This window comes from Narcine bancroftii, chromosome 12, assembly GCF_036971445.1.
Source record: "Narcine bancroftii isolate sNarBan1 chromosome 12, sNarBan1.hap1, whole genome shotgun sequence".
Classification (NCBI taxonomy): Eukaryota; Metazoa; Chordata; class Chondrichthyes; order Torpediniformes; family Narcinidae; genus Narcine; species Narcine bancroftii.
The window spans coordinates 6,623,565-6,646,892 of NC_091480.1; the positions used below are offsets into that span (position 1 = coordinate 6,623,565).

Here is a 23,328-nt window from a genome sequence, read left to right on the forward strand (position 1 = left end):
TTAAATTACATTAAATATGATAAGCTTGTCTGTTTAAAGTCTTGATCTTAAAACTATTTTTTCTATCTGCTCCCTCTCCCCACCCCATTGCAGACTCTGACCTGCTGGTGGGCTGCGACGTGGTGGATTGCAGACAGCCCGTTCCAAAGCTGTCAGATTTCATGGTGCTGTTCCCAATCAACTGCTCTGGTCTCACTTCTGGAACACCTCTGCTTTGTCTACGAGAGAAATCCTCACAGATCCGTGCACCTGTTCAAGTGTAAGTGTTGTGGTTGGAGGGATCCAGGGCAAGGACCGACAGGCCAATGTGCAGGATGGCTCCCAGTTCATGAAGGGTTCATTTATTATCTGACTGTACAACCAAGACGAAATGGTGTTTCTCCAGACCAGATTGCACACATACACACACAATTCACAGCACATAATAATCACATAAGATATAATTAAAAAAAAAATCAATCCTATCTATATGTAAAGATATAATTTGAAATAAATCGTGCACCCTTTCCCAGTGGATTCACCTGTCAATTTCTTTTGTTGCAGTGCTTTGTCGGAAGCTTGCGGACGTGCGCCTGATTTCACCCCTCGCCTTCAGCGATGAGTTTAGCACTGTGAGGCTGCAGCACAAACAGGCTTTTATGAACCTTCTGCAGGTGGCAAGCAATGGTTTGTGTGTACAGGTGAGGCCGGGGTGCTGGCTTACATACTCCTGGAGTCACACACATAGTGTAGAAACTGGTCAAGGACAACCATTGTCTCCTTTTTGTACTTAATGTCTTTTTAAAATACACCATGTGAACACCTGTTCAAGATCTGGAACTCTATTCCCCACATTCTTCTCTACTCTGATCAATCAGTCATGTGTAATATTACACAAAATTGCCTTTAGTCTTCAATAAGGCAGATGAAGATTTACATTAGTATTGCCCAGCGCCTCTTACAGTCAGAGATCGAGTCAGTCCTCTCAGAGTCACCGAGTGTCTGTGGATTCGCCTCCAGTGCTCCCGCAGTCTCTGAAGCTGCATAAAACTCAGTTCAGTGCAAACCATCGGCAACGTGAGCTCGGGTTCAAACCTCCGACCCGATGAGAAAAGCTTCAGTGTCCAGGGCCCTCGGGAGTCCTTCTTTCCCTTCAGCATCCTCTCAAACCACAGTTCTGATACCTGGTTTTCATGAGCCAGTCTCCAGCAGCCCGCAGCCCTCCAGCTCTACACCCCCTACCCTCTCCATCCCCCCCCCCCCTTCTGTTTACTGCTGTGCCTTCCCTCCCTTATCCCCCTATTGCCTCCTGCCTGTGGGACTGTACTCCTCCCCCTTCCTACCTCCATTTTGTTTGGGCATCTGCTCAAGCCTGAAGCGTTGGTTATGTATCTCTTTGTTATATAAAGTACGCTGTTTCACATGCTGAGTTTCTCCAGTGTTATGTAAATCACGGTGTTTGTAGACTCCATTTTTTTTAACTCCTTTCAGCATGGTTGTTGGGAGCTGAGCTGATAGCATCACCATAAAAACATAGGTTGCTTTCTGCTTTCTAGGGACATGCTACCAATGGAGATGTCCAGCCCAAAATCCCCTACAGGTATGTGCTGAGTTCATTGTATACGGGATTTGTTGGAACCAGAGAATGAGTTCACATCTTGCCACATATACCTTAATGGTCTCACGTTCAAGATCTGGAACTAAACTTTGCGATTGCTAAAATGTCAACATGTGACTGTTAAAGCCCAGCCGATTTCAGTAACATTTCCTTTAGGAAGGAACATGTTGCCCATTTCAGTGGCACCCACGATACTGAGGGACCAGAGTAATCTCTGGCCAGAGAGCGCCTGTGGTCAGCAAGATCATCAGGAAGCTCTCACAGAGGTTTTGCAGTTAGGTTCCCGTCCCAACTGTAAACATTGGCAAAGCTCTGCTAACCTGAACTCTGAAAATTGATGGATTGCATTTTGAATTTTGACCAGAAACAGAGAAATGCTCTTTCAGCAACAAACATCTCGGTACATGAGTGAATTTGAAGAAATCACCAGCCTGGGTAAAGGGAGCTATGGAAAAGTGTACAAGGTGCGTGACAAAATTGTTCTAGATTCGACTTCCAGGCTGAGTGAAGCTGAACTTTCTCCAGTCCGGTTTTGCAATGTGTGCAGTCAGAGTGAGATGGATGGGTTCCCTGACTGCCTCCCAGTCTCCCATTAGGAAGAACTTAAAGCTGTGGTGTCCCAACGCTGACATCTGTGATGTGAGAAACAAGTTTGAAAGGCACACACCCACTGCAGACAGGTCACCCACGCACACTTCATACGCAGCAGGACAACTAAACGACCGATATACGCTGCGATCCGTGATGGTGTAGTAAGACAGTATAAACCAATACCCACCACCCCTAGATAACCAGCAGACATGGCATTATTAGTAGATAAGAATAAATTACCACAGTCTCATAGGCACCAACTACAGGCTCTCCACCCTTTAACGGCTCACACCTTGCAATGCAAATGGTCTCTCCACATCGTCATGACTCTCCACCTACAGTTTGATTCTCAGGGAAAAGAGTACCAGCTGCTTCATGTGTTGGCATTTAGGCAGCAGCTGGCTACTTGGGTATGCCCAAAATAGGTATAGTGATAAAAGCAGCCATTGTTGAGGTGTGTACATTCAAAGTAGCTAATAGCAAGGTGTGCGCTTGCTTGTGGGCGGGCTGAGCCTTGATGGGAAGGTGAGGTGACTTCTGATGAGGTTCCCACTGGAGGGGTCACTAGCCACTCCCGTTACATCATCCTTCTAATAATAGAGTTTATTGTCATTCACCCTGTCCAATGTATACATTTGCCAAAATTCTACTTGCTGCAGCTGCATAGGTAATTTGTAAAAAAAAAAAAATTAAAGTAAACAAATACAACAGTGTACTTCGATTCAGAATTCAGATTTATTGTCAGGGAACATTCGTGACATCACATTCAACCCTGAGATTCTTTTACCTGCAGGCGAGGCAGAATTAACACTTATTGGTAGTTCAAAAAAAACTGTACACAGCATAAACATATAAACAGATAAAGAAATGTAAACAAATTGACTACAATACAGAGAGAATAAAAATGAATAAAGTGCAAAGTATGAGTCCTTAAATGAGTCCCTGATTGAGTTTGTCGTTGAGGAGTCTGATGGTGGAGGGGGAGCAACTGTTCCTGAACCTGGTGGTGCGAGCCTTGTGGCACCTAGAGGTCTTTCCTGATGGCAGCAGCGAGAACAGAGCATGTAGTGGGTGGTGTGGATCCTGGGTATTGGTACCCCCATACCAGACCGTGATGCAGCCGGTTAGCACACTTTCCACCACAAATCTGTAGAAACCTCTGCCAACTCCTGAGGAAGAAGAGGTGCTGATGTGGTTTCTTCATGATGCTATTAGTGTGTTGGGTCCAGGAAAGATCCAAGAACTTAAATTTGCTCACCCTCTCCAGCTCTGATTCTCCAATGATCACTGGCTGGATCGTACACATTTTCCTTTTTTTCTTTCCTGAAGTCAACAATCAGCTCCTTACTTTTGGTGACATTCAATGTGAGGTTGTTGTTGGTGCACCATTTAGCCAAGTTTACAATCTCCCTACTGTATGTTGACTCATCTCCTTAGTTGAATTAAAAAGAGACAATAAATGCAAAAGAAAATCAATATTAAATATTCACAGTTATCCAAATGCAAAAAAATGGTACAGTTGTGAAGACGGTCCTTTTGTGGTGTCGGAGCAGTCCATGATCCGTGTAACAAGGCTGAAGAGCCATTAGAACGAAACTCCTTGAATCTAGATGTGCTTGTTTTCAGGCTTCTGTACCTTCTGCCTGAAAGGAGCAATGAGCAATTGTAAATGTTACCAGAGTTAAACACTTTACTGATGAGCTCACCATCACCCCTTTATCGGTAACAGAGCCAGCACCACCAGGCTGAGGAACAGCTTCTTCCCACAGGCAGTGAGAATGTGGAACAACCAAAGGAACTGCTCACACAAACCCTCCGAGATTACTGTTTATGAAACTATTTATTTATTGGTATATACGTATATTTGTCCTGCATGTGTATTTCTTGTCTGTATGTGTGTTATGTCTGGTTGGGTGTCTGCTTGTTTTGCACTGAGGACCAGAGAATGCAGTTGTAATTCGGCAATCAGATGACAATAAACTTGAGCTTCATGGCATTTAAGGTCTGACCCTAACTGATAGCCTTGCCACTAATGGTGATGCACTGGCAAGGTATCTTGACCTTTTTGAACGGTATAGCAGGCTTAATGGGTTGCATGGCTGACTCTTGGTTCCATTTCATTCCTAAGATCTCAAGCTGTAGACCTTGAACATCTTAAAAGGGGGAAGCTATTCAGACCTTCAAATCTGTTCTATAATTCATTTGGGCCATGGCCGAGCAGTACCTTAATGCATTTACCTGCTTTGGCTCCACAACCTTTAATACCCATGGCTAACTGAAATCTGTTAAATGTGCAATGAACCCCAGACTTTGAGGGGTTTTGGTGCGGTGAGGGTGGAATTCTTCCATAATTCATCCTGTGAAGAAATCTTTACAAGATGAAAAAAATCTTCTAGAGAAACTCAGTGGGTCAACACCCCTCCAGGAGACCTTCTATGGCTGCAGGTTCCAGCATCTGCAGTCTTCTTCTTCATCAAGATAACCAGTCAATATCCTCACTTTAATGTTTATTGTTATTTTACATGTACATTGATGTCACTGAGATGCTTGTTTAAAGTAAAAGCTTTAGTAGGCAATAAAGAAAGTAAATGTGTGGTTGGGTTAAGAGTTATCAACCCACTAAGAATTTGCATTTATTTCAGGTTAGGAATAAATTGGACGGACAATTCTATGCCTTGAAGAAGATTCTCATGAAGAAGTTTACAAGACTTGACTGTATGAAGGTATTTATATCCTGATGGGTTTTACTAATTTTATTTGGGGCACCGTGGTTGGTGTAGTAGTTAGCACGACGCTGTTACAGCGCCAGCGATCAGAACTGAGGTTTGAATCCCGTGCTTTCTATAAGGAGTTTATACGCTCTCTCCCGTCTGTGTGGGCTTCCTCTGGAGGCTCCGGATTCGTCCCACCATTTGAAAAGTACCGGGGGTTGTAAGTCAATTGGGTAGCACGGACTCGTGGGCCGAAAAGGCCTGTTACCATACTGTGGCTAAATTAAAAAAAAATAGAAAGTATCTCAGGGTGCACACAAACCATCTGCCCCTTCATCATCTTGGCCTGCACTTCTCACTGCCTCGGAAGAGAGCAGCCAGCATATTGAAGGACACATGCCACATTGGGCACACTCTCTTCCCCCTACACCTCGCCACCTCCTATCAGACAGAACATTTCGCATAGGGGTTAGCGCAACACTATTACAGCACCAGTAATCTGGGTTCCCATCCAGTGCTGCCTGTTCTCCCCATGACCTTCATGGGTTTTCTCCGGGTGCTCTGGTTTCCTCCCACCTTCCAGAAGCTGCAGGATTAGTAGGTTAATTGGATGCAATTCAGTGGCACGTGTTTTGTGGGCCAGAAGGGCCTTTTACCGTTTAAAATTAAAGATACTCGAGTTTGAAAACACAAACCACAGTGAGGGTGGGAGAGAGGGTCAAAGAGATCCTAAATAAAACACAGAGGTCTGCAGATATTGTGGTTGAAGTAAAAACACTAAATGCTGGAGAAACTCAGCAGGTCAAATAGTGTCTTTTATGTAGCAAAGGTAAAGACACAGAACCAATGTTTCAGGCTTGAGCCCTTCATCAAGTATCAAGAGATTGATGAGGCAATTAAAGAGGCCAGTGACCAGGTGTGTGCTAACCTGTGGGTGGGGCTTGATCTTGATCAGCAGGTGAGGCAACTTCCAACCAGGTTCCGGACGGAGAGGTTTCATGACCCTCCACAATCCACACTAGAGCAGGGAATGGATCATCTGCAAGTAGCAGAGTTATATAGTTTAAATTGGCATCATGTTGGGTGCAGACGTGTGGGCTGAAGGGTCTGTTCCTGTTCTGTAACGTTCGATGGAGGGGGGACTGTGGGTTTATGCGGGTCTGACTGCAGTCTCCTCTTTGGTTCTGTTTCAGGTCCTGCGAGAAGTTAAGGTTTTGGCAGGTCTTCAACATCCACACATAGTTGGCTATCACACTGCCTGGATTGAGCATGGCCAGCCACCAGTTCTGAAAAGTAGTTAAACCCCAGATCTCTGTTTAAAACAAAAATTGATTTGAGTAACACTTCACTCCGATGGTCACATTTTAACCAATGTATTTTCCTGTTTCTCAATCTTTAGGTAACCAAGTTCCTCTCAGTAATCTCTGTCCATTGAAAGGTTCCTCTGTTCAGCGGGATGGAAGGTGAGAAACAAAGTACCTACTCACCACATTGGTTCAGTCAGCTAATGGGAAATGGAACGCAGCACATGGCTCATTCCTCACTCTACATCAGTGGTTTTCAACCTTTTTCTTTCCACCCACATACCACCTTAAGCAATCCCTTACTAATCACAGAGCACCGATGGCAGAGGGATTAGTTAAAGTGGTATGTGAGTGGAAAGGAAAAGGTTGAGAACCACTGCTCTACACATTTAGTCAGAGGGAAGAGAAATTTCAGATTTACTGTCAGAGTCCATATGTGACTTTTCATACAACCCTGAGATTCTTTATCCTGTGGGCGAGGCAGAATTTCTACTTAGCAGTAGTGCAAAAAAAATTACTCCAGAAGAGGTGTGTAACCAAAAGAGAGAAATGCAAACAAACTGTCTGTGCAATACAGAAAAATATTCAATTGGCTTGCCTGTAGAAAGCAGAGAGTAGTAGTGGATGGAAATTATTCTGCCTGGACGTCGGTGACTAGGCGAGTGCCCCAGGGATCTGTTTTGGGACCTCTGCTCTTTGTGATTTTTATAAATGCCCTGGATGAAGAGGCGGAAGGATGGGTCAGTAAGTTTGCAGAAGATACGAAGGTTGGAGGAGTTGTGGATGGAGCTGAAGGTTGTCGAAGGTTACAAGAGGATGCAGAGTTGGGGAGAAAAATTGAGTTTAAACCGGATAAGTGGAAGGTGATGGATTTTGGAAAGACAAAGCAGAAGACTGAGTACAGGGTTAATTGGTACTTAACAGTGTGGATGAACAGAGGGAGCTTTGGTGGGGGGGGGTTGTGTTGAGGGTCCAAACCCATACCTCTCTTAAAGTCGTCGCATAGGTTGATAGATAGGTTAAGAAGGCCTATGGGATGCTGGGCTTCATTAATTGGGTTTGAGTTGAGAGGGGAGTGAGGGATCGATGATGCAGCGCTCCCGTGGGGTCCAGCTGCCCAGCCAACTGCTGTTGGTTCTGAACGGGCTTTGAACGGCCCATTGAGGGAGCCAATGGGGGTTTATGAAATCCTTCTACGCCCAAGATGGTGATGCCTGTTAATCAGCAGTCACGAAGGGCTGCAGACTCCAGGGAAACAGAGGTTTGGAGCACGGCACCAGAGGATGGGAAGATCACGCGCCGTCTGAGAGGGAGAAGCAGAGGAGATGATCCGTGGGGTCTGTGACCACGGCAGCAGACCAGTGAGGGGACACTGCAGCTGAGGGACCAATGCAGGTGGCTCGAGGCGAGGAACCCATTGAAGCCGTGGGCTGTTGGAGACTGCTGTCAGGAGACTCGCGCCAGGTTCTGGACTGCTTGAGACTGACTCGAACTGGCAGGAGGGGTACCAAGTATCGGAACTGAGATGCAAGGAGATGCTGAAGGGTTCTTGACTGTCGGAGGTTTGGATCTGGAGCTTGGGTTGCCGATGGTTTGGACTGGACTCTCTGTGGCTGTGGAAGTGCTGGAGGCGAATCTATGGACACTCTGTGACTGGGGCGAGGACTCTATTATACTTCTCTCTTTTTCTCTCTCTGTAAGGGGTGCTTAGGTAATTCCTGCTGGTGGCGAATCTGTCTTCCTTGCAGCAGGCAAAAAGAAATTTCTTACAATACGACGCTGTTTTATTACTACGATAATAAATTGAATCTTGATCTTGAGAGTATTGTGTTTGGTCCTGGTCACCTCATTACAAGAAGGATGTGGAAGCTATGGAGATGGTGCAGATGTTGCCTGAATTGGAAAATAAGTCTTATGAGGCAAGGTTAGCAGAGCTGGGATTTTGTTCTTTGGAGTCAAGGAGGATGAGAGGAGACTTAATAGAGGTTGACACGATTCTAAGAGGCATCGATAAGATCGACAGCCAGCGCCTTTTTCCCAGGGCAGGAGTAGCAAACACCAGAGACACGAGTACAAAGTGAAGGGAGGAAAGTTTAGGGGAGACGTCAGGGTTAGGATTTGTACACAAGAGAGTTGTGGGAGCCTGAATGCCTTGTCAGGGTGGTGGTGGAGGCTGGAACACAAAGAACGTTTAAGAAACTCTTAGACAGGAACATGGATGAAAGAAAAATAGAGGGTTACAAGGTTGGAAGGGTTTTTTTGGGTAGGAATATAAGGTTGTCACAACGTCGAGGGCCAAAGGGCCTGTAGTGTTCTACGTTCTATCATATGTAATGTGCAAAGTAAAGTCAGGATAATTATTCCAGAAAATTGCAGTGAGTGGCAGATGGTCACTTAATTTATTCATTCATGAGATTCAGATGTCGCTGATAATCCAATATTTATTGACCCAATTGCTCCAGAAATGAGGAGGCACCTGAAATTGAACCACATATGGGCTAGATCAGATATTGGAGTGTCTCAGAAAACTTCCAAGAATAGGGGCATAACTGTATCATAGACAAAGATAACCACATATTGAGTAAATACACCAAAGTGCTGGAGAAACTCAGCAGGTCATGCAACGTCCATGGGAGGCAAAGATATGTTACCAACGTTCCGAGTCTGACCAAGGGCTCAGGCCTGAAATGTCAGTTATATATCTTTGCCTTCTATGGACGCTGCGTGACCTGTTGAGTTTCTCCAACAGTTCTGTGTATTTATTACAATCACAGTGTCTGCAGACTTTGCTGTTTCTAACCATATTTTAATATGGGGCTTAGATTTGTGTGTATAGATTGAACTGCAGACTCGAGTAATCTTGTGCTATTTGAACTTGAAATTGTAATAAACTGACAAAATCGGATATTGATGGTCCAAATATGCTGTTTATTTTCCTTGTAGTTTGTTTTTTTAATTGAGTAGCTTAAAATTTGTAAAACTAATGCATCCATTTGATTTCTGTAGAGACCCCACAGATCAGAACACACAAACCAGTGGCTCAAGTATTGTTTTTGCAGAGCCTGGTTCTGCGAGAGTGACAGAGACTTGGTCAGGGAGCGTGCTAGAAGAAATGCTCGTGAACAGTTCAAAGGAAAATGTTAAGCAAATCCATGGAGAAGGCCATGGGCTGATGCCCCTGACCAAGGGCAGCCATCAACCGAAGGGAAGGAAGGACTTCAGCACTCACATTCCTTGTCTTTCCTCTATCTACACATCAGTGCAGAACGACACAGATCTGAGCTCTGAGCTACAAATATGTCAGGGCAGAAGGAACAAATTGGTTGAAGTGTCAGAGACTGAGGCATGGGACAAGGGAATAGGAAGCAGTGCCTTAGAGATTTCCAGTTCGTCGGTAAACTTGAGCAGCAATTCAACGTCAGAGAGTGATCCATCTATCACAGATGTATTTTCTGTCTCCCAGGTAAGAAAATTCAAGTTTTAAGTTTATTATGCACCGATGCCCTGATAGATGTTGTTTTGCAAGCAGTCCGGTTAGATCTCTCATACAAAGTAAGACACAGTGCAGAAATGGAGAGTTAGAGAGTCAGTTGGAATGGAGGAAAGACCAAAAATGGCGATTGCCTGTTGCTTTCCATGGATGCTATGCGGCTTGCTAAGTTTCTCCAGCACTTTTGTGTGATGCAGCATAGGCTTACTATTTTAAGGTTCTTTCAAGACTAATTACAGCAGGGAAGAAACTTCTTGAACCTGGTGGTGTGCTGAATACACACTTATGCTGAAGAGAGTGTGGCTGGGGTGGAATGGGCCTTTTCATATGTTGGCTACCTTTCCAAGGCAGGGGGCGTTATAGATTGTCCCTGCATCAGTGACAGGGATCTCCCAGTGGCCAACCATTTCAATTCTGTGCCTCACTCCCATGTCTGTCCATGGCCTCATGTACTGTCCCAAGACCACCCGTATATTGGAGGAACAGCACTTGATTTTGTCTGGGCCCTCTCCAACCAAATGGCAATAACATTGACTTCTCTGATTTCTGCTTGCCTACCCTTCATTCTCCCTCCCTTTCCTTTCCCCTTGTCTTCTTTCCCTTGGATCTCCACCCCCTTCCTTCTCCATTCACAGAGCCATTTCCACCCCCCCCCCACCATCACCGTTTGCTGGTGTTCCCTCCCTCCCTTATCCACCTATTACCTCCTGTCTTTGGGACCGCACTCCCACCCCCTACCCCTCCCCTCCACCATTTCATTCGGGAATCTGCCGACATTATTTCATACCTTGATGAAGGACTCAAACCTGAAACGTTGGTAATGTATCTTTATCTCTGCTCTATAAAGGACACTGTTTGACCTGCTGAGTTTCTCCAGCGTTGTGTTTTTACTTCAATCACAGTGTCTGCAGATTTTCGTGTTTGACTTTTGGAATTACAGAAGGAATCAATATAGAGAGATGTGTGTGATGACCTGAGCCATGTTCACAACTCTGTGCAGTTTCCGTTCCATGAGGTGAGACATCTTGACAGGATGATTCAGTGGTGCACCTGTAGGGATTGTTAAAGGATCCATGTTGCCTCAGGTCAGAGGCGGAATGAACTCTCAATTTCTCCAGGCTTCTAATGAACTAGAGGCCAGATCCTCTGCAGACTTTCGTGGTTTACTGGAGGTGTTGAATCTCTTTCTTGGCCTTTGCATCGACGTGTATAGACCAGGACACGTGACTCAGGAACGTAAGGATGACCATTATCTCTGAAGCACTTTATCTTCAAAAACCATTTCTTCTTTCATCCTTCATTCTCTTGCAATATCATGAAAAATTCAACATGGAGAATGTTCGTATAGGAGAGAGAATTATCTGTGGCAGGCTGTGTTTTCATCCATCGATGCAGGAGGTTTAAGTGCGGAGTAAAGCTCCCCCTAAACCAGGGGTGGCCAACCTTTTAATTTTTAATTTAGACATACAGCATGGTAACAGGCCATTTTGGCCCATGAGTACATACGGTGGGTGTAGGTTAATTGGGCATCACGGACTTGTGAGTCTAAACTGTCCCATTGTCATAATAGGAAGGGGTAGATACTGAGCAAAGCTCCCTGTACACTCTGCCATAAATCGCACAGAAAGTGTTTATTCCTGTGCTACTTCAACAAACACTACCAGGTCAGAGACCACCTTGCTTAGTCAAGGGTAAAACTCCAGATTGTGGTGTCTCTCACTCCCTGGACAGATACAGAATCTTTAACAAAGTTGTAATGTGTGATTTCCCAATTGACTGCCCAATGCCCTGCTATGACTTCCTTATTACAACACTCTAGCACTTTGCTGCTGACATCAGGCTATTTGCTCCATGGTTCCCCATTTCCTCGCTCCCTCTTAACCCTTTTGACTCTGGCCATTTAAACCTTTCATAATGTATACTCTGGACTGGGTCCATGTGTAAACAACAGTACGAACACCAGTACGAACCAACTGGTAGTTAGGTATAAAACCAGTCACGGAAAACGGGGACATAGCGTTCCCTTCTGTTTTCTGTAGACAGTGGTGGTCCAACACCTTATCACCCTTGAGCAGTGTAGAACATTGTCGAATGACGCTGGGGGAATCTGGCAATCTGATGCCATCTTATCAAACTGTCCAATCCTAGATCCTAATGGACAATCCTGAAGCATTCCACACACTCGATCTGATAAACTCTTCATCCACTGAAGACATCCATGTGGAGACACTGCCTCAAGAAGGCAGCCAACATCATAAAGGTCCCCAACCCCTGGTCACAACCTTTCCTCACTGCACCCTTCGGCAGTAGGTATAGGAACCTGAAGTCCACCCCCTCTAGGTTCAGGAATGGTTTTTTTTTTCAACAGTGATCAGGTTTTCAAACCTCCCCTATAAACTATTCTGACACCAAAAAAAGCCCTGTTTTCACTGTTGAAACCACATTTTTTTCTTTCATTATGGATGACTCTGAATATTATCTGTTATGACAGCAAAAGACAGGAGCAGAATTAGGCTATTCAGGGCGTTGAGTTTGCCCTGCTGTCTAATCAAGAGCTGATCCATTTTCCCATGGATAATCATTTTTTTTACAAATACCCATTTGGCTGCAGAAAATAAGAATCTCACTGCATATGCACAATGTATATAACAATGAACTCCTTATCACTTATCATCGGAGATGCGTATGTCCATGTATAGGTGTGAAATAATTTCATAGAGGATGAATCAAGAATAAAGTTTTTTTTTAGACCTTCAGCATTTCAGCCCATGAGCCCGTGCACCCAATTGACATATTACCCCAGTACATTTTGAAGGGTTTGAGGAAACCGTAGCACCCGGGGAAACCCCACGCAGACACAGGGAGAACGTATAAAACTCCTTACAGACGGCATGGGATTTGAAGCCAGGTCCTGATCGCTGGTGCTTTCTCAGTGTTGTGGTAACCGTGCCGTCCAGTTTGGCCGGACTTTGGACTTTAGTGCCTGAATTTCAAGTTTTGTGTTTACATTTATTGTCACGTTTATTTTGTGTGCTATCCTGCAAGTTTATCTGTACCAAAGCACAGCAGGATAATACACAGTAGAGGGAGCAGTTTACAGTCAAAGATCCACTTGAACAGGGCAAGGTCAACGTGCACCTTGTATTCAGTAAATCAGCCATTCTCAACCTTTTTTTGTTTATGGACCCCGAGGTCTCTGCTCAAAGTTTATGGGCTCCCTTCCCTGTGACACCGTCAAGTTTTGGTTTCTTCTACCAACTACATCAAAAATGTTTGTTATGGGAGGTGAAAACAAAACCAGGCTTGTACATTAATGAGCTGCAGTGGGCCACTGTTGAGAATGGCTGCAAATATGTCTGATTAACCCTGTTCTGTTTTCCATGTTTTGAACACAAATGACTGGATCTCGTCACTCAGGGAATTTAGTGCAGTAAGACAGAGGTGTTGTGATTCCCGCTGCCCTCTCGATGTAAAGGACACCCCTCCCCCTGGGCACCTCACTGTTGTCCTTTGGCAATGCTTACCCCTTATCCAATATCACTCAAGCAGGTCATCTGCTTAGTTACCCCATTGCTGGTTGTTGGATCTACCTTTGCTCAAATTGATCACTGAATTTTCTTCTTTGCAACAGCCGCTACTACCTTTGGCATGTCCTAAGGTTGAGGAATATGTATTATTCATATTTTATTCAAGGGTCTTTTTCTTTGCTTATTTGTTAGATTAATTTCCAACTTGTGCTTCATATTCAAATGCAACTGGGTGAAGAATCACTTCAGGATTGGATCTCGGAAAGGAATTCCAGGCCAAGGGAAGAGCTGGCATTTACTTGTGAGTACCTTAAATCTCTGTTACACCTTGCTTATTGTATTAACTGGCTTCAAAGCCCTTCTTTCTGATGAAATTAACATTGAAACTGCAAAGTGCGATTTTCATCTGTTTAGATCACAAGATAAATGAACAGAAGTAGGCCATTTGGCCCTTTGAGTCTGCTCTGCCACTCCACCATGATCTAAACCATTCCTACATTTAGTTCCAATTTCTGGCCTTTTCTCCATATCCCTTGATACCCTGATTTGATACCTATCAATCTTCCCCCAATGATCCAGCCTCCACAGTTGGATGTAGCAACAAATCCACGATCCTTTGGCTAAATAAATTTCTCCTCATCTCTGTTTTAGTTCTAAGACTCTGCCCTCTTGTCCTGGCAGCTCTCTTTTCTCTGGTGAAGTTGGATTGCACCCTTCAAATATTCCGTCAGCTCCTCGAGGGAGTGCGCTTCATCCACTCCAAGGGCGTCATACACAGAGACCTGAAGGTAAGTTAAACCAGAAAGTCTGGAGATGCTCAGGTCGAGTGCAGCACACAAAAAAAACACTGGAGAAACTCAGCAGGTCTGCAATGCCTTGGGCCTGGAATAAGGAGTGAAGGGTAACCAATGTTTCGGGGCTGGTTTGGGCTGTGTGACCTGGTGTATTTCTCCAACATGTTTCTGCATTGACCTGAGTGTAAGTCAGCATCTTAAAAGCTCAGTGGAAGATAACAGCAGATAATGGTGAGGAAGAAGAGCCCACTCTACTCTTTATGCTAAAGCTGGATCTTTGGATCACCACACATTTGACCTCTTCAAGGCTGAATACAGGGTTAATGGTCAGATATTTTACAGTGTAGAGGTACATAGGGACCTTTGGGTCCAAATAGAAACATCTCCTGAGGTCGCCAGGCAGGTGGATAGGATAGTTAAGAAGGCCGAGGGGATGCTGGGCTTCGTTAGTCGGGGGATTGAGTTCAAGAGTCGAAAGGTCATGTTGCAACTTGACAAATCTCTGGTGAGATCACTCTTAGAAAATTGTGCTCCATTCCAATCACTTCATTATAGAATGTGGAAGATACGGAGAGGGTGCAGGGAAGATTTATCAGGATGATGCATAGATTGGAAAGTAAGTCTGGTGAGGCAACTAAGTCTATATCTCTGCAGACTCTCCATATCATCTGCACAATTTGCATTTCCACTCAATTTCATGTCAGCAAAGACTGCACTCTGTCCCCTCTTCCTAGTCATTTGTAAATATGAACAGTTGTGGGCCCAGCACCGACCCCAATGGCACCCTGCTCACCACCAATTGCCAACCAGAAAAAAAGTGCCCTGCACCCCCAAAATCTACTTTCTATTCTTTAACCAATCTTCTATCCATTTTTATACATCTCCCCCAATTCCATACATCCTTATCTTCAGTAAATGCGGCACCCTATCGAACGACTTCTGGAAATCCAGGTAAACAACGTCCACCTGCTCCCCTCGATCTCCTTCAAAGAATTCCAGTAAATTTGTCAAACAGGACCTGCATTCCAGGCACCCACCACTCTCTGTCTTTAAAAAAAACCCCAAAACAAACAAAAAAAAAACACCTCATCTCTGACATCCCCCCTCCTTAATATTTCCTCCATTCATCTGAACTGATGTCCTCTGGTATTTGCTATGGTCGTCCCAGGAAAAAGGAGCCGACTGTCTATCTAAACCCATCATAGTCCTCTATACTGCTATTAAATCACCTCACATCCTTCTGAAACAGTTTCTCCATTTTAATTTTTTCAACGTCCTACCCTTCAATATCCACAGAACCACCTTAGCTCTAAGGAGGGCAGTTTCATCTTCTTTAATTAAGTGATGGAGTTGGTCTCATGTTAAATTACACCTACTTTTGTATTTGCTAAGCAACCTCAAGGATTGAAACCTTGCTTTAGTTTCATAGTTATCATTTAGGAACCTCGCTCCATATTTATGGAAGAACAGTTGTCAGAAGTAAAATCTGCTTTCAAATAGTGACTCTTGCATGTTTTCAGGACATTTCAAAGTGCTTTACAGGCAACAAAATATTTTGTAAATTGTGGCACTTTGCTCAGCCAACCATCATTTAGAAAAAAAACTGTGATAATGACCTGCCCCTTTGCAAAATAATTTAGATTTCCTTCTTGTGACACAGAAGGAGGCCATTTTGCCCATCGGGTTTTTGCAAGCTCCCAGTCACCCCATTCCCCGACTCCGCATTTCCCTGCAATTTATCCTCCCTCACGGACCCATCGACTGATTCTTTTTGCCACTTGCAGGCGCAGCAGGCTGAATAACCTAACGGCATGTCATTGGGATGTGGGAGGAAAGGCAGACAGGGAGAACAGGCTGACTTCGCACGGTCAACACCCAAGATCAGCATGAACGCAGGGCCGTGGAGCTGCGGGTCAGCATCACTAACTGCTGCACCACTGTGCTGCCCTGCAAAGGGTTTAAATTAAAAATATATTTACAGCACGGTAGAAGCTGATTCTGGTCATTTTAACCTGTGGTGCCCAATTACATCCAATTGACTTATAACCCCCAGTGCGTTTCGAATGGTGGGAGGAAACCTACGCAGACATGGGGAGAACTTACAAACTCCTCACGGACAGCGCCAGATTCAATCCCGATCGCTGATGCTGTAACAGCATCACACTAACCTTGAAGTCTAGTAGGTTGTAAAATGGACTCACAGCTACTTTTGGCAGAAGGTGACCACTCGGCCCATTGAGCTGAAATGGTACCAAGACTAATTCCCCCTCTTGCCTGCTCTTAGTCCATGGTTTTCAAGGATCAATCTTGCTTGTCAAATAAAAGGAGAATTTGTTTCTGTCTCCCCTTGGTTGAGTAGATCCAAAACCTATCACTCCACTAAATGAAATATAAATGGCAGCTCGATGCTAACAATTAAATCTGCTCATCCTGGTTTAATATTAGATATAGTGACAAGGCCTTCTCTCTCAGGCTGGAAGGTAGCTTGAACATAGCAGTAAAGGTGTGTTCAATGCTGAGGCACATCCTCACCACCTCTTGACATTCAACTCTACCCGTTGCTCTTTCCCACGTGTTTGATTTCTATTACTCAGCATGAATAAAATCTGGAGGAAAAGCGGCTTTACTCTCTTATGTACTCAGGGACGTAAGCAGAAGGCCATTTGGCCCCTCATGCCTATGCTGCCCTATTCAGAGGTTCAGGCAAGTGGAAAGGTTGACGGGGTGTAAAAATCCAAAAGCCTCATTGGGCAGCACGGTTAGAGTAGCGGTTAGTGTGATGCTGTTACAGCGTCAGCGATTGGGACCTCGCGCTGTCTGTAAGGAATTTCTACGTTCTCCCTGTGTTTTGTAGATTTTCCCCAGTGGCTCCGGTTTCCTCCCACCCTTAAAAACATACCGGATGTTATGGGTCATTTGGGTGTAATTTGTTGGCAAGCGCTCGTGGACCGAAGTGGCCTAATATCCTGCTGTATGTCTAAGTTAAGTAAGTTAAGTTAAATTGAGGGAAGCAGTCAGGTTCTTTTTATTTTTTTCTCGAGTCAATGGGAGGCTGGGCATTACTGATTCAGAGGTGCAGGCCATCAAGGCTGAAATCGAGTCTATCCTGGGCTCTGGGTTCCTGCTGCTCGTCCAGGCCTTCCTCCACCTCCTCCAGCCGCTTGGCATAGTCCTGGTACCCACAGACAAAGCGCCAGAGCGGGGCAGGCAGGAGTTGCTGGGCTCGGCTGCGGGGATGGGCCCTGCGGACTGCCACCCGGCAGAGGTGGAGCAGAGATGGTGGCTCCCGGCACAAGGCTTGCAGGAACTCAAGGTGCCGGCGGGACTCCAAGCCTCGCAGGCCACCGGGTAGCTCTCCGCTGGTGCCGGAGATGCGAGGCGGGCAGGACAGGCTGAGCAGCTTGGCCAGCAACCGGCGGTGCTGTAAGTTGGGACGGCACTCCAGGAAGAGGGCAAGGGGGGTCTTGCCCAGCTCAGTGCGTAGGCCCAGGTTGGCCCCGTGCTCCAGCAACAAGTCCACCACATCCTCCCGGCCGCCAAAGCAGGCCTCATGGGCTGGTGACCTGCCTTGCCAGTCGCAGGCGTCCACAGACGCTCCTGCCGCCAGCAGCGCCCGCACGCAGTTCAGCCCAGCTCCCAGAAGCCGGCCAGCCTTGCCCGAGGCAGCGCCTACAGCCAGCTGGAGGGGTGTGCAGCCGCTGCCTGGCACCCGCGAGTCCACCCAGGCCCCCCGGCCCAGCAGCTCCTCGGCAACCCGCCAGTCCAGCAGCCCGCTGGCCATGTGCAGTGGCGTCATGCCGTGCTGGTCTTCAGCCTCCAGGTCAGCCCCGTGGCGAGCCAGCACAGCCACAGCCGGCCAGGCCCCCTGCTGAACGGCCAAGTGCAATGGTGTGTCCCGACATTCAGCACCGACTGTGGCGTTGACATCCACGCCATTCTGGCAGAGCAGGCGGAGGCAGGCCTCAGCCCGATTCTGCATGGATGCCATGGCCCTCTCGAACTTGGTCTTGGGGATGATCCACTCCTGGGCAATGTTCGGCCAGTGGGTGAGGATGAGGTGCAGCGGCCTTCGACCTCTGGCATCCCTAGGATAGACAGAGAGAGAGATCCCATCACCAGAATGAAGCAACATTTACTAACTTATACAGGTACTCCTCAACTTACAACTTACAACTGTAATTGGGTCCAAACGATCGGTCGTATCTTGAGATGGACTCGAGTTGGAATTTTGCCTGTGCGCCTGGAGTACTGAAGTCTTAAAGCAAACTTTTTAAATCGTATCTTTTTTTCATCATAGATTTAACCATAATAACTTCAACCTTCCTGAATTTGTCAACCAACCTTGGCAAATTTTTCCACCTTCTGATCCATGCTTACCTTGTTAGTCAGCGTCCCGGGGTCTGTAGGCTGGGCATGGCCATCTTGATTCCTGTGCGCATGCGTGAGTCTTCGGATGGCGCATGCGCGGTGGGTTTGCATATTGGAATTAATTTGGCATGCGCAGGAGTTAACCGCCCTAATGATATTGAATTTCCGCCCTTAACTCTCGCACATGTACCAACCGAACTCCAATACGTGAACCCACCTCGCATGCACTTACCAAAGACATGTGCACAGGGATCAAGATAGCTGCGCCCAGCCTACAGACCCCTGAGACGTCAAGTAACAAGGTAAGTACACACATTTGGCTCTTGCATGCCCTGTATCCCTGTTATAGTTTTTAAAATACAACATAAACAGCGTAAATTTTATATATTTTCTTTATATATATTTTTAAATTTTTGGTCCTATGTGCAGATGGATGTGTTGAATAGATGGCAAGTCAGGAGTACCTGTACCATATATGCTCATGTAATTGTCAAATGTTTTGGATCATAAAATGGAGAGGAAAGGTCAACTTTTTCACAGGAGCTCGTTAAAGGCATCAGGAACTTGGATGGCCAGGACTGTGTGATAACTCCATGGTCGGGGGCATTTGGGAGCTCAGATGGGCAGGCGGCTGGGGCGTCAGGACCTCCAGTGGGCAGGTGGCCATGGCGAAGGTCCGCTGTCGTGGCGTCCGAAGCTCAGAAGGCTGGGGCCAAAAATAAGGGGGTGGGGGGGGGAGTCGACTTTTACATGTAAAGCATGCAACTTTTGGGCCAAATGAAAGGGGAGTTTGACCATGACACGATATCGATGATTACACGAATATATACGATAAAACCATGAGACGAGCAGAATAGTTTCCACTGGCAGGCAAATCCAGAAATAGGGGACATTCAAGATTCCATTCTAGTCATGTAATAGCACAGAACATGTAATGAATAGTACATGAAATTGGCTTCTGCCTGCTGTAAGGTAGGCAATGAGTCATCATTAGTATTGCCCAACATAGTACGAGAGAAAGAGAAACAAAAGAGAGTCCCTTTAGAGTCACTGAGAGTCCGTGGATTGGTCTCCAGTTCTCCCGCAGCCTCTGCAGCTGGATAGACTCCTGTTTGATCCATTGGCCACCCAAGCTCCAGATCCAAACCTCCGACATAATCAGGAAGCCTTCAGGGCCCAAGGCCCCATTCAGTAGCCCTTCTTGCCCTCAGCATGCTCTCAAATCCCAGCTCTAATACCTCATTCCCATGATCCAGTCTCCAGTAGCCTTTCCAGGTCACCTATCCGCAAGTCACCTGCAGCCTGAGTGAGACCCTCAGTTGCTGAGACGGCCTGATTCGAACCCAGGTCTCTTGCACTATAAAAAGCATTATGCTAACTGTGCAGCCATTAATGTATGGGAGGTTTGGTGCCATTTCACCATCCTGTAGGGTCATCTCTGCTTCTCAACTGGGGGTGTACTTCACGTTTCTGGGGCCCTACATCGGACCTCTGCTCCCCCAGAGATTGGGCCGAGTTTGGCAATGTGTTCAGTATAGATGTTGTGGGCTGAAGAGCCGTTCCTGTTCTGTTTTATGTTCCGAAACCAGTTTCCATTGGAGAAGGGTCACCCACATCCAACAAGGGCAGGACAGATGCTCCCACTTACTTTGCCTCCAGATCCGCCTGATGCTGAATCAAGCATTCCAAGCTCTTCACCTTTCGATATACTGCGGCTAAGTGGATCGGAAGGATGGACAACCCCTGAGGATGATGGAAATCAGATTATTAATTGGAAAGCAAAACCAAAACTGCAAAACAAATACTCATCAGACTAGGTGGCATTTGATGGAGGCTGAAGGTTTTATATTAAAATTAAAATTTAGACATACAGGATGGAGATGCAATTTCCTTAGTTACGAGATGAATGAGGTTATAAAGGAAATAAAGTATGGTAATGCAAGATTTTAAGGTGATTGGCAAATGAACTAGAGGCATCAAAAATAAACTTTGTTCCTGTACACTGAACATCAGCGATTTAGAACATGGTGCCTGATCAGTGGTGGGTAGAGTGATAGAAACAGGCCCTTCAGCCCATCAGAGCTGTGTTAACATGCTCCCAACTGCATAACATCCATTTTTCCTCTTGCTTTCTCATCCCCCCTGCACACGAGGAGCAATTTACGAAAGCCAATTTATTTACAATGTGGTAGAAGACAATTCTGGCCATTTAAACCCATGCCATCCAATGAACTTACCAACCCCGTGCATTTTGGAGGGTGGGAGGAAACCGGAGTGCCCAGAGAAAACCCATGCAGACATGGGGAGAACATGCAAACTCCTTACAGACAGGGCCAGATTCAAACCCAGGTCTCTTGCCCTGTAAAAACGTTGCACTAATCATGCACCCAATTAACGTATGGGAGGAACCCCCCCCCCCCCCCACCAATGTGGTCACAAGAAGGTGCAAACTCTACACAGACTGCAACCAAGGTTAGGATTGAAGCTGGGCTCCCGAGCTGTGAGGCAGTGACTCTACCCCACTGTACCTCCCAATGAGGGACGGAGGATGGGGTGGGGGGGGAGGGGATTTCACTTGGGAATGGATAAATCTCGAAGGAAAAAATGTTCCAGAGATGTAAAGTGCTCTTTGAAAGGACCAGAATCAACTCAGTGAGCAAAATGGCCTCATTCTTTTGCTGTATTTTTTTTAGTCAACCTGCCTCTAAATGCATGGAAGGTCATTCTCTATACATGGGGTTTTACTGCCAAATGAGTGAGGGGAGGATCCCACGGTTCTTGAAACTAGCCATTCTCAACCTTACTTTCGTCTATGCCCCCCCCCCCCCCCCCCCCCAGGACTCTGCTCAGATTTTATGGGATCCCTTCCGTGTGAAGCCGATAAGTTTTGGTTTCTTCCACACTTCCCTCGTACCGATTACATAAAAATATTTATGTGACGGGAGGTGAAAATAAAACAAGGTTTTTAGTTAAATGTGCTGTGGGCCTCATTGAGAATACTGCTTTAAATTTCACCCCCCCCCCCCAACTCCTTTAAGCATGCAGATTCCAAGAAATCCCGATGAAATTATATTAGTAGACCATTCTTATGACTGATGGTTGAGACAATATCAAACTTTGAGCAGACGCTGTTCTTGCCTGAATTTGATAGATGAGCATCAGGGCACAGTTTCTCCACATGGTTATGGACTCGTTGACAGGATGCAGCTTCAGTAAGCTTGTAATCTGCTTTTGGTCATCTTTCATTATAGCGTCATAGAGTTTGGCGTGGAGATCATTGAACTCAGCTTGGCATTCACACATGCTGGTGAGTGCCCGATTCCACAGCAGCGGTTCCATGCAGAGTGAGCGTTCAACCGCAGAGCAGCTTCTGCTGGCAAGCTGGGAGCCAATAAGTAACTCGGGGGGGAGGGGGAGGTCCGCTCGTGCGGCAGAATGGGTATCCCCTCAGCTTCCCTTGCGCTTGAATGTGCAGCAAAGGGTTCCTGTTGGGAGTGACGCCAGGATGATTTTGATTAGTTTCAGGTTGCGATGGCAGCGGATTGTGACAGCGTGTCCACGTGTTCCAGGCGGAATTTTCGTTGCCCCCTCACCTTGAGTGGAATTTCAGAATCTTGACCACCCACAGTGATCTGGTGCCATTTGTCTGAGTTCACACTGATACCGGTTATGGTGAACTGGTCCAAATCTTTACATAACCAATTGAAACACAGAAATAGTGGAGGAACTCAGCAGGTCTCGCATTGTTCATTGGAGGTAAAGATATATAACCAACATTTCAGGTTTGAGCCCTTCCTCAAGGTACTTACCGTATATCTTATACACTCATACAGTGTATACTTATAGTATATCTGTCAAGCCTGAGCCCTTCCTCAAGGTACTTACAGTATATCTTATACACTCATACAGTGTATACTTATACAGTATATCTGACAGGCCTGAGCCCTTCCTCAAGATACTTACAGTATATCTGTCAGGCCTGAGCCTTTCCTCAAGGTACTTACAGTATATCTTATACACTTATACAATGTATATTTATACAGTATATCTGTCAGGCCTGAGCCCTTCCTCAAGGTACTTACAGTATATCTTATACATACAGTATATCTGTCAGGCCTGAGCCCTTCCTCAAGGTACTTACAGTATATCTTATACATACAGTATATCTGTAAGGCCTGAGGCCTTCTTCAAGGTACTTACAGTATATATTATACACTTATACAGTGTATACTTATACAGTATATCTTTACCTCCGACGGATGAAGTGAAACCTGCTGAGTTCCTCCAGTATTTCTGTGCTTTTGCTCCAATCACGGTGTCTACAGACTGCTGTGTTTCACCTCATAACCAATCAAGTTCATCATACCCACTGGAAAATTTTGGTTAAGCCACTTTGGAGTATTGCATCCAGTTCTGGTCACTGCATGGCAGGAAGGACGTGGCGGCATCAGAGAGGATGAAGATGGGAGCTTGCTGGGATGTTGTCTGGATTGGAGTGTGTGAGCTATCAGATTGGACAAATGAAGCATTGGAAGCTGAGGAAGTACGCATCACAGTTAGCACAATGAACCTTTCCAGCATCCTTCCTACAGCTGCGGTGCATGAGGTGTTTTTATTTATCTTTCCAACTTTGCACTAGTAACGATTGTCCAACCTCTAACTGCCCCTGTGATGGCTGTTGGAAAGAAACAATTCTTGAACCTAGAGGTGCTGGACTTCAGGCTCCTGTACCTTCTGCCTGAAGATAGCAGTGAGAAGAGGTTGCATTTGCCCACAGGCCAGACCAGGCAAGGACAGCCGATTTTCCTCCTGTATGATGTTCACATAACAGATGGGAATCTTTACAACAACTTGGTAGATTTATGGTTGCGAATACTAATTTTAGCTGTTTTTTAAAAAAAATATACAATTTCCATAGCGACCATGGTTAGATTTGAACTTGAGTC

General features: G+C 45.7%; 2 protein-coding genes across 2 annotated transcripts in view; one reads left to right on the forward strand and one right to left on the reverse strand.

The window, feature by feature from the left end:
• The window catches only part of eif2ak1 (eukaryotic translation initiation factor 2-alpha kinase 1), a 31,082-nt gene that overhangs the window by 1,080 nt on the left and 6,674 nt on the right, over positions 1-23,328 (forward strand). The window contains 11 exon segments of the mRNA XM_069904856.1: positions 94-175; positions 177-259; positions 544-680; positions 1,536-1,579; positions 1,962-2,061; positions 4,831-4,911; positions 6,093-6,192; positions 6,299-6,362; positions 9,210-9,666; positions 13,413-13,521; positions 13,902-14,008. Coding sequence (XP_069760957.1) covers positions 94-175; positions 177-259; positions 544-680; positions 1,536-1,579; positions 1,962-2,061; positions 4,831-4,911; positions 6,093-6,192; positions 6,299-6,362; positions 9,210-9,666; positions 13,413-13,521; positions 13,902-14,008 — 1,364 coding nt within the window.
• On the reverse strand, positions 17,016-21,900 carry LOC138747085 (ankyrin repeat domain-containing protein 61-like). The gene is made up of 3 exons (XM_069906024.1): positions 21,521-21,900; positions 20,031-20,125; positions 17,016-18,099 (listed from the first exon to the last, which is right to left on the reverse strand). The coding sequence occupies exons 1-3, from the start codon at positions 21,719-21,721 to the stop codon at positions 17,082-17,084; spliced, it is 1,314 nt and encodes a 437-aa protein (XP_069762125.1). The 5' UTR covers positions 21,722-21,900; the 3' UTR covers positions 17,016-17,081.